The 12,092-nt window shown below is 45.4% G+C and overlaps 1 protein-coding gene across 1 annotated transcript; it reads left to right on the top strand.

The window, feature by feature from the left end:
* The first annotated feature begins 1,084 nt into the window (after positions 1-1,084).
* LOC4345082 (protein SMAX1-like) lies at positions 1,085-5,306 on the top strand. The gene is made up of 3 exons (NM_001422513.1): positions 1,085-2,663; positions 2,937-3,210; positions 3,309-5,306. The coding sequence occupies exons 1-3, from the start codon at positions 1,402-1,404 to the stop codon at positions 4,896-4,898; spliced, it is 3,126 nt and encodes a 1,041-aa protein (NP_001409442.1). The 5' UTR covers positions 1,085-1,401; the 3' UTR covers positions 4,899-5,306.
* Positions 5,307-12,092: the final 6,786 nt, after the last annotated feature.

The raw sequence follows: 12,092 nt of genomic DNA, 5'->3' as shown, positions 1-12,092 counted from the left end.
CTAGACTTGCAACTAATTCCCAAAATGGATTACATAGTGTGCCAACCGTACAATATCTATATTCGAGGAATTGGACATCTTCACACCTATAATTACAAGATCACATACAATTTGCAAACCAACTTAACTATAAAACGAACGTGAAAATTATTTAGCAAATGCAAATGTATATAAGCCATCGCAATTCGCAAATATATTGATAAAACTATCATAAACATGCGCATATAAAATTAGAAAAATGCTAGTAGTATCTACCATGTTGGGAAAAATAACAGAGCTGTTAATTTAAATAAATAACCGGATGCAAAGCTCCTTTTACCGCTCAAAAAGTCTCGCATCTTACCATCAAAACGCGGTTAATTACTACCCCTCTTGTATTGTCAAAGTTAACCCCTTTCCTTTTCGCACTGAGAAAAGAAAAAAAGAATAATAAGAAAAAGAAAAGAAAAGAAAAGAAAAAGGTGATTAAGAAAAAAGAGGAAACATTCACGTTTGCAAGCGGGGGGACGGATGGCGGAAAGTGGTGACGCGACGCAACCCTTTCCTTTTCCTTACCTCAAACCCACACCCTCGCACAAACACCCAAAATAGAAATTCATTTTTTATTACTCTCAAAAAGCATTCACGCTACAGTATTTAATGAATATATTATTTCTGTTTCCAAAATAAAATCATTTTTGCTTCTTTCGTTTGTTCCAAGACAAATTTACTTTTTAAGTAATCATTATATTAGAGTTTGCAAAGGTAGAAAATAAATACATTGGTCAAAATATTTATTTTTGACTTCTCCCGTTTGTCACAAAACAAATTCACTTATGAGTAATTTATCGCAGAGTTTGTGAAATTAGAAAAATAAATACATTAAGAATAGATAAAAAATCAATAATCATATTTATATTTGATTTTGTATTGGTATGCGCGGGATGAATTAAAAAACTTATTTTGTACCAAGGTTGTACTCCACTTTAGAAAAAAAAGTAATAATAGTAGTAACAAATGAAAAAGAAGAGCAAAAAAAATCAAGAAAAGGAAAAAGCAGGTAAAAAAATTATAAATAAAAAATCTCCTCTGCCCCAAGCGGGCAAATGTAACAAACAACAAACAACGCAGGGCTGCGCGAAGACGAAGATTCTATTCGCATTTCGCCTCCTCCTCCTCCTCCTCCTCCTCCTCTCTCCTTCCCTTCCCTTGCGGTGAAGTGGTGTACTACTACTACTACTAGTGCTACTACTCCTCGACTCCTCCTCGTCGTCGTCTTCGTCTCGTTGCCTCCGCCTCTCCATCCCCTTTGCTGCCTCTTCTTGGGTGGGGTTGGGTTGGGTTCTTGGCGGCGGCGAGGGTGGTGTGAATTTTGGGTGGAGGGGTGGTGTTTGATCGATTGATGAGTTGGGGAAGATCAAGATGAGGGCGGATCTTAGCACCATACAGCAGACGCTCACGCCGGAAGCCGCGGCCGCGCTGGCGAGGGCCATGGATGAGGCTGGGCGGCGCCGGCATGGGCAGACCACGCCGCTGCACGTCGCCGCCGCGCTTCTTGCCGCGCCGGCGGGGCTGCTCAGGCAGGCCTGCGCGAGGGCGGCGTCGGCGGCGGGGGTGGGTGGGGGTGGTGGCGCGGCGGCGGGGGCGGGGGCGGGGGCGCACCCGCTGCACTGCCGCGCGCTCGAGCTCTGCTTCTCCGTCGCGCTGGATAGGCTCCCGGCTGCTGCGGCGGCGGCTGCGGCGGCGCATGGGGCGGGGGCGTCGCCGCCCGTGTCGAACGCGCTCGTCGCGGCGCTCAAGCGGGCGCAGGCGCAGCAGCGGCGTGGGTGCCCCGAGGCGGCGCAGCAGCCGCTCCTCGCCGTCAAGGTGGAGCTCGAGCAGCTCGTGCTGTCCATCCTCGACGACCCCTCCGTCAGCCGCGTCATGCGGGAGGCGTCCTTCTCCTCCGCCGCCGTCAAGTCCATCATCGAGCAGTCGCTCTCCGCCCCCTCGCCGTGCCCCTCCGCCGCGGCCTCCACCACGACGGCCGGGCCCGGCCCGCTCTCCCCGTCGCCATCCCCACTCCCGCGCGCCGGCGCGGCCAACGCATACCTCAACCCTCGCCTCGCAGCCGCCGCCGCCGTCGCCAGCGGCGGCGGCGGCGGCGGTGGCGACGATGCGCGCAAGGTGATCGACGTCATGCTCAAGCCGACGCGCCGCAACCCGGTGCTCGTCGGCGACGCCGGCCCGGACGCGGTGCTCAAGGAGGCAATCCGGAGGATCCCGACGGCCGGCTTCCCGGCCCTCGCCGGCGCGAAGGTTCTTCCTCTGGAGGCGGAGCTCGCCAAGCTCGCCGGCGACAAGGCGGCGATGGCGGCGAGGATCGGGGACCTGGGCGCGGTGGTCGAGAGGCTCCTCGGCGAGCACGGCGGCGTGGTCCTTGACCTCGGCGACCTCAAGTGGCTCGTCGACGGGCCCGCGGCGGCGGCGTCGGAAGGGGGCAAGGCCGCGGTGGCGGAGATGGGGCGCCTTCTCCGTCGATTCGGGCGCGCCGGCGTGTGGGCCGTCTGCACGGCGGCGTGCACCACCTACCTCCGCTGCAAGGTCTACCACCCGGGGATGGAGGCGGAGTGGGACCTCCACGCCGTGCCCATCGCCCGCGGCGGCGCGCCGATCGCCGCCGCCGCCGCCGGCTCAGCTCTCCGGTGCGTCCATCTCTTTCCCCTGCCTGATTCAATCTTGATTTCTTACAAAAAAAATTGTTTGGTGTGAATTTGTTTCACCTGGGAGAAGATTTCATTTGGTGGGGAAATTTTTGCTTTGATTAAGGTTTTTTTTAATTCACTATGATGGTTGAAATCCTGAAAAAGGTAGTAGTTGCTTTTTGTGTAACAACAGTACGCTTCTACTTTTGTGTTCAATCTCATAACTGTAGCTCAATTCCTGTCAATTTGATGAATTATTATTGGATTGTGTAGGCCTGGAGGCAGTGGAATTCTCAACAGCTCGATGGGGATGCTATCACCTGCACTTCGGCCTATGCCAGTGACACCAACGGCGCTCCGGTGGCCGCCTCCGGGGAGCGACCAGTCTCCGGCAGCAAAGCCGGCCATGTGCTTGCTTTGCAAGGGTAGCTATGAGCGCGAGCTCGCTAAGCTTGAGGCCGAGCAGACGGATAAGCCGGCGTCCCGCCCTGAGGCTGCCAAGCCTGGATTGCCACACTGGCTGCAGCTCAGCAATGATCAAAATAAGGTATGTGTTTTTCCCCTGTCGAAATCTTGGGTAAACATCAAGCTCTCTTCTACCGGAATCGCCATTAATATATGGTGTTTTTTGTTTCTTTATTACAGGCCAAGGAGCAAGAGCTGAAACTTAAGAGGAGCAAAGATGAGCTTGAGAGGAAATGGCGCGAGACGTGTGCCCGAATCCACTCCGCCTGTCCCATGGCACCGGCGCTCTCCGTGCCTCTTGCCACATTCACGCCACGCCCACCCGTCGAGCCCAAATTGGGGGTCGCAAGGGGTGCCGCTGTCCCCACTCTTAAGATGAATCCCAGTTGGGAGAAGCCCTCGGTTGCGCCGACCCTTGAGCTCCGTAAGAGCCCTCCTGCCAGCCCAGTGAAAACTGACCTTGTGCTCTGTCGCTTGGACCCGGGCACGAATCCTGCTGTGGAGAATGAGCAGAAGGAAAGTTGTGAAGGACTAACGGCTCTACAAAAGGCCAAGATTGCTGGAATTTCTGATATTGAATCCTTCAAGAGGCTCCTCAAGGGGCTTACAGAGAAGGTCAGCTGGCAGTCAGATGCCGCTTCAGCCATTGCTGCTGTTGTAATACAATGCAGATCTGGCAGCGGGAAGCGGCGGAACGTTGGGACAAGGGGTGACATGTGGCTCCTGTTTGTTGGCCCTGATCAAGCTGGTAAGAGGAAGATGGTGAACGCATTGTCTGAGCTGATGGCAAACACCAGACCAGTCGTCGTGAACTTTGGTGGTGACTCCCGGTTGGGCAGGGTCGGCAATGATGGTCCTAACATGGGTTTCTGGGGAAAAACTGCACTCGACCGGGTCACTGAGGCAGTTCGGCAGAACCCATTCTCGGTGATTGTTCTGGAGGGCATCGATCAAGTGGACGTTGTTGTGCATGGAAAGATCAAACGGGCAATGGAGACCGGTCGCCTACCAGACTCCCGTGGGCGTGAGGTCAGCCTTGGTAATGTCATATTTGTGCTCACCACAAACTGGGTACCCGAGGAGCTCAAGGGATCAAACGTTGAGACTCTGCTACGAGGTGAAGAGAGGATGTTGGAGTCAACAAGTTCGAGTTGGCAACTAGAGCTCTCGATTGGTGACAAACAGGTCAAGCACCGAGCAGATTGGCTATGCGATGATGTTCGCCCTGCAAAGTTAGCAAAAGAACTGTCCAGTAGTCACGGTCTGTCACTTGACCTCAATTTGGCAGTCGGCGCCTTGGATGACACTGAGGGCTCACATAATTCCAGTGATGTCTCGGTGGAACAAGAGCAGGAGAAAGGGCAGCTTGCAGTCAAGCGATCAACACCGGCCCCTGGCTCTGATATATTGGAACTTGTCGATGATGCCATTGTGTTCCGACCTGTTGACTTCACGCCATTCAGGAAGACGGTTACAGATTGCATATCGGCGAAATTTGAATCGGTCATGGGGAGCAGCAGCTCATTCAGGATTGATGAAGATGCCGTCGATTGGATGGTTGGCAGTGTCTGGCTTACCGACGAGAAGATTGAGGACTGGGCCGAGAAAGTGCTCAAGCCGAGCATTGAGCGATTGTGGCACAATGTGAAACATGATAGCGGGCGCTCTATCATTCGTCTTACAGCAGTTGCAGCCAAGGCATTGCCAAGGTGGGGAGGGGGCAGGGAAGGGCTACCGGTGGCGGTAACGATCGCCATTGATGGCATGTAGAGAGGGAACTGGGGGGAGATAAATTCTTTGTATGGTAGATATGTAAATATTGGGGAGAACAACTCCCTGTTATAAGCTAGGGGAGGTTACTATCTGAAGCACATAGGAGGGAGGGAGAAATGTCCATTGACCACCAAATAGGCATGGAGGTTATAGATCTTATAACACCCAAATATGATCTATAGTTTTGATATATTTTATAGCTGTGTTGATTGAAACAAAAAAAAGGTTTTCTTTTGCTTCTTCCTAATGTTGCAAGGATTGATCGGTGTAGAGGAAGTAAATAATGATATTGTGCAATAATTTTCTTGGCCTGGAACCAAATGTGCTCAAATCACTTCTTGTAATGCATGAGCCATTTGAAATGCATCAGGTTGCAAAGATGTGAATATATCAGAAGTTTTGCTCTGTGTGTTTTGTACTTGTCTGATGTGAATATATTTATTGACAGGGAAGAAAAGTTGATTCAGGCTGTTTTGATTGTAACCCTTTTTGGGAGCTTATCTCTTGAATTGGTACCAACTGTAAAGTAGGTCAACTTTATTGAAAGTTGATATTCTGTTCAAGAAATATGGAAAAACGTGACATTCATGTTTGCTGATAGTTGTGTTTTTTTTAAACTTTTATTATTCTTCACATAAATTTCTTGCTTATCATTATAACACATCGTTATCTTGATTGAATCTAGTGATGAATCTTTGGCCACACGCCCATACCGTGGTCCAGGTCGAACCCTACTTTTTCTCACAAATTTTCAGAAACTTTCTAAAATAAGAATCTAAAGGCATTGCTCGGTTTCTCACAGCTTTATACACTATGACAACATTTCACACTAGATAGCTGCACTTTATCTTTTGGATGTTAAAGGTTGACCATACATATCAAGTATCACTTCTTGCATGCAATGGTTACCTTTCCTTTCTTGCTTGCTTGCTATACTTTCTCACTTGAATCATCAAAAGATTATACTAGTTAAAAAACTCAATATGAAATATTATGCTATAAAATATCATCAGAGTTTTTTTTTTGTTATTTTGTATGTCATGTGGCCAATTAGGTGGCTCCCTGCCACTAAGTTTAACCATCACTATTTAATTCTGTGTTTAGTTATGTGGTATGATTTGATCCACCAATACTACGTTGGACCCGAGGCATCTTGTTGTTTTCTTTATTGGAAAAACTTTTGGTGAGAACCAAATAGCAACTTTTTGGCCTAATTGTGGGCCCACATTGATGTGGCAGATCACCAACTCAAATCAACTTGGAAACATTCTATGCTTGTTTATTCTATTAATGTTAGGTTCCATCAGGGAAGCTTAACTTTTTTAATTACAAGCTAACCTGCATGAGTCACAATGACAATTATACCCCTGAATTACACTAATGATAGAGCTTATTGCTGTTCAAAGGGACTTCAACTTCAGTGGCAATTGTGTCTGTGAATCGTCAGAGGGATTACTTTCTATGTGCATGTGACGAGGACACGTGGCATTGCTAATTTCTTTATTACTCACTCAAGTTGGCTCGATTAGATTAATTATCTAGCTTTGTACTTTGCAGCACTCTCATTATTTTTTATTGATCTAGTTGGGTGACTGAAAACTTTGCAAAGAGTATGCATTTGTTAAAGTGCCTTTCCATGTGACAAAAGATATATATGGATCATGCACCATTTTGTCTTATTAACATAAAAGCCCATAAGAGAGAGAGAGAAGAGTGGTGGATCTAAAAGCCTTCTCAGAGGCAGATAAACTTAGTTTTCAGGGTACAACTTGTCACTAATAAGTGGTCATAATACATGCTACTATTGAGGCAGAGATCTTAGGTAACACGTTTTAGTCTGTAATTATGCTGGAAAAGTTGTGGATCGGTGTGAGCACCATCAATAATGCCTTTCGGGCAAGTTCAGTTGCTAATGTGTTCATCTGTCCCTTTTTTTAATCTCTCCATCACTTATCTTTTTAACTTAACCTTTCCTGCCACTTGTCTCATGTGGAAAGTGATGGTGGAATCACTGTATAATAATGGCTTTACAGTCCTTTTTCTCTTAAAGTAAACTGAATTTACACCGGATAGAGTGTAGCTCATTTCACTTTGGATTAAGTTCGATATATAGATGTTTTCACTTGACGCTTGGGTATAGTAAAATGGGAATATATCCTATGCATATAAGCTTTCCGTGTACGCTTCGTGCACACTAACTAACTAATGTCATGAAAAATTTTAGAAAAAATTGGACATGCACTTCTAACAGTATTACACATGTTGCAGAGTTTCATATTCAAAATTCATTATATTTAGTTGTAACAAAAAATGAAAAATTGATAGCTTTAATAGTGAAAATCTATCAGAATTTTTTCTTTTTTGTTATGGCTAAAATATAACGAATTTGAAGATAAACTTTCACACAAAGGTGTAATACTATTGGAAGTATTCGTTCATTTTTTTCTAAAATTTTCTATAATATTTGGTTATTGGTGTGCATAGATAGCTTGTGTATATAGAATATGTTCCCTATTAAATAAGTTCTAATTTTGCTATAGGTTGCGTCATATAATCATATGAAATATTATAAAATATGAGTGAAACTTATGAGGCTTCTTGTATTTAGGGCACATTAATGAAGTTTCGTTCAAATTTTACAAAATTTCAAGAAATTTTTCTGGGTATTATATATGATATATGCATCCTGTTATCAGGTGAAACTTATTTCAAGCTAGCTACCCTAGTGTAAACTGTGAAGTAAAATATATGTGATAAATATAATGCAAATAAAAAGACAAACATATGATATGTTTTACCTAGTGTAAAGTGCAGTTTACTCTTTATCATATCCAAAAATTGATAAAATAATGCATTGCATTTGCATGGCTGGTTAATTTTGTACCGATACCAACGCACAGAGGCAAAATCACAAGTTTCACAACTATAGTCCAACTAGTATACAATATATATCTACATTTTGCACCAGATGAAGCATCTTAATCCACTCAAGTTTGATTGATCTAGACCCATGCTTCCGAATTCCTATACAGCTAGTTGTACATGGTATAGGATAGTGATGGTGTTGGTTTAAGAGGGTGAGGCGATCGAGAAGAAATCATTTCTCCAATTCTTCATATCCAAAGATACCCTTAACCAAATATAATAGATTTGTGGACCGACCAACCTAACTACGTGCATATACACATCAATATACGGTTGGACGTGATATTTTCCTAGATAGTTTTTTTTTAAAAAAATAAAGGATATATCATGGAAATATCCAATCAAATGTCCATAGGTAGTGTAGAGCTGTGGGTGTATGATTTTAACTAGGGTTTAAAATTAACTTCGGTGCCTATAAATATTAAGCACGTGTAGACTTGTTTTCAATAAAAATTTAGTGAGGCTAGAGATTTACCGTTGGTCTTCAACTCTTATTAAAGAATAAGTCTTACAATACCATACAACCCATTAATTATATACCAGTTAGAAAAAAACTACACTCCTAGAGATTCATCGCTCCTCGGACCCACGCGTGCTCCGGGCCAGTAAAAGTCAACACGAATGGCCCCACATTAGTGCCTTTTTTGGAGACTAACTAGCACTTATACATGTGGGTGAGTTATCACTGTCGGTTAGTGAACAAAAACAACACTAATTTATTGTTGGTATTCCTTACGGTTACAAATAAATCCACAAGCGCACAGATAACTGATTCGGTCGAACCAGGGCAAACCGCCTTTGGTTAGGGGATGACAAGTGGGCCCCTTGGTTGGTTCATAGTTGTTTGGTCCCACTTTAAGTCGGTTTGGTTTGACCTGTGGGCCTATCAATCCATGTGCTCTCACGTGATTCACTAGAAGTGTGTTTCTTTGCATGCCGACTCATTTCTCCTTCACTAATTGTATATTCCCTGCGTACAAAGTATTTCTCCAATACAGGTGAAACTACATTATTTATAACTGACATACGTGCAAGAAATGTTAGTTCTCCCTTTATTTATTATGATAGTTGGCGGTCGAAATTGGTACTTAATGACTGTAAACAATTGTTGATTGTAAGACCATAGATCTATAAGCTGAACACAGTCCAAGACCCCATATCGTCTGACTCCTCTCTTCATCTCCCTTAGTATGGTGGTCTCTCCCTCTCCACCTGCCTCTCTGCTAGCCTCTCCCTCTTCGTCGACCAGCATGAGAAAGGCATGACAATGTTGGGGAGGAGAAAAAGGAGAGAGAAGAGGGCATGGCAATGCTGGAAAAGGGAAGGTAGGAGGAATTGGAGGCCATGACGGCAGCTCCTCCAACGCGACGACAGCTTAGGAGACTCTACAAAGATAGCACCCGATGGATCCGACATCATTGAGGTGACGACCAGTGGATCTAGCGTCGAAGAGGCTTAGGTATGGTAATGGTTGTGATCACTGGCTTGGCTTAGCATGTTGTGACAACCATGTGTTAACGACCAAATTTGGTAATCGTCATCGGAGATGAAGATTAGACTGAAGAGGAATCCAAAATAGAGATCGTCCTGGAAACAGAGCGGGAATCAGCTAAGTCCGAATCGGCTGCGGCTTTAATTGGCAGAGTTCGAGTCGGACAAGGTTAGCCGATTGAGCCGAATCCGACAATGTGACACGGTATACGTTATCGGGTTGAGTTAATGTGCTTCTTGAAGATTGCCGTGCACGGATTGAGTCCTGAGAAGGCAATTGTATCTATTAATTAGGATATTTCATGTAATTTCCTTAGCGATATGTTTGAGCAAAAGTCTGCCGCAAAGACTTATGGTATCTTAGAGTTTGTTAGAGATAAGAGTCGTGTCCGACACAGACTTGTTTTGTAATCTCGGGTATAAATAGACCCCGAGCCCTATGTAATATAACAATACACGTTCAATACAATCTCGGCGCATCGCCACCCTTTACTTTCGTTTTGTTTCGACGAGTTCTTCCTTTCGGGTTGAGCTGCATCGGTTTCGATCTTCAACTAGAGGATCAAATCAACTGGCACGCTCACACACCTAAAGGCAAGCTTTTGGACCTGCACTGGAGTTAAGCAGATCTCCCAGGCCTCGTGTTTTTACATCAACACCGTGCCATCACAGTTGTCCTCTCTTCCTCTTGTCTCATGCTAGACGAGGCGGCGCACCACCAGATCTAACGTTCTAGAGGCCGCTGGTCATCGTGCACACTTTCAATGGGTCGCTAGCACTACTAGAGAACTGATCTTTCGACGTGGTACCCAAAATCACAAATATCTCGGTTAGATTAAAAACCAGTGCTAAAGTTCAATCCCCTAGAAACATCTTTAGTCCCGATTGGTATTACGTGTTACCAACCGGTACTAAAGATGCATATCTAGTACTAGTTGGTAATACCAACCAGGACTAAAGATATTTTTAGTACCACCAACCAGTGCTAAAAATGCCCCAGGGTTAATTAAAAAAAGAAAGCATATCTATTTAAATCATATGTGTGTAGTAGGCGGGATGGTTACACGCGTAACGGTTGAGGTGAGAGATCTTGAGTTCGAATCCCCATCCCACATATTTTTACCACTTGCTATGCATCTTTAGTACCGGTTACATTGAGATATTTAGTCCCGATTTACTCGTCTCGGTTGCTATAACTGTTAGTAAGGGTGTTGTAAACCGGGACTAAATATCAGTTCTCTAGTAGTGTAGATTGGGTTGAATTGATGTGAATTAATATCTGAATTATTGTTTTCTTGCTTGATGCGGAATTCTGGTATATTTTTTCACTACTAGAAAAAAGGTATTTGCAGGCGGGCCAAAAACGTCATTCTAGGCGGGCTAGCGTTCCGCCTGTACCTAAACGACTGTAAAAATCTACAATTTTTACAGGCGGACCACAGCACCGCCTATGAAAATCATTTTTGCAGCCGGCAGTTGAGATCTTTCCAGGCGCTACAATAGCCCCACCTGCAAAAATATTCACCACGCCAAAAAGAAAATTTCCGGCCAGCCCCACCCCCTCAATAGGTTTCAAATCATAAATCACAAATTCTCACAAATCTCATCCAGAATACAAAATCCAATCACAAAGATCCATACATCAACGAAAAAGCATTGGATTCGAATTCACAACATCAGCTTGCAAGTTAACATCAATCAACATATAAACTTAAAAAAAACAACGTCGTTGTCGTCGCCGGCGAACTTCTTGGAGAGGGAAGAGCCGAGCTGGCGCCTCTCCTCCGTCCGCCGGCCTCCACAAGCGGCACTGTCGTCGTTGTCATCGTCAGTGCGTCGGCGCCGTCGTCGTCGTGCGTTTGCTCCTCCTATCCACAGGTGGTGTCATCGTCGCGGCCTCTCCTCGTCACTGCCTCCTTCCCGATCCTCCCCTGTCACGAACTCTCGGATTCCGGTGAAACGCACGGAGATTGAAGGGGAATCATGTTCGTGATTGAGGAACGATGAGAGGAGAAGAGCAGAACAGAGGTAGACGATGAAAGGTTGTTGGTTTGAGTTTTTCTTATTCGATAATCGCTTTACAGCTCAGCTCGCCATATAAATGGCAGCACACGCACATGTGTCCGATGCCACCGCCGAACCAACACGGCACATCGACACACACACGTAACCGGCCCATTTGTGGCCCATCAGAGAATACAACCCAAATAGAAGAATCACAGAAGGATCTAATAGACTTAAGTATCATGACATTTCTCCCCTCAAGTATCAGCTTGTCCCCAAGCTGGTGATGACGGAAAACGTGCTTGGAGTTGACGAAGATTTTCCCAAGTCGCCAGAGAAGCAGGTAGCCCCGTCCATTGCACCAACCCATATGGAACAACTGACTTGCCACGTTTAATCAGTTGTCTCCGTAGAACTGCTTCAGGTTGGACATCTGCAGGGTTATCAAAGCAATTTAAGGGTAAATCATTACTTACAGGTATGTTGGGTTTCAGAGCCTTCTTCAGCAATGACACATGCACAACAGGATGAACTGCACTGCCTGTGGGTAACTCCAATCTATATGCCACTGCACCAACTCGAGCCAGCACCTTGTATGGTCCAAAATATCGAAAACAGAGTTTTTGACAAGAGCGTCGAACTACTGACATCTGAACATAGGGCTGAAGTTTCAGAAAGACCATATCACCAACTTCAAACTGACGCTCTGAGCGATGTTTATCTGCTTGTGCTTTCATTCATTGCTGCGCTCGTAGAAGTTGCTGATGGAGG

This window comes from Oryza sativa, chromosome 8 (genome assembly GCF_034140825.1).
Source record: "Oryza sativa Japonica Group chromosome 8, ASM3414082v1".
NCBI lineage: Eukaryota > Viridiplantae > Streptophyta > Magnoliopsida > Poales > Poaceae > Oryza > Oryza sativa.
The sequence above is the reverse complement of the archived record's forward strand: the minus strand, read 5'-3'. Positions and strand labels throughout refer to the sequence as shown.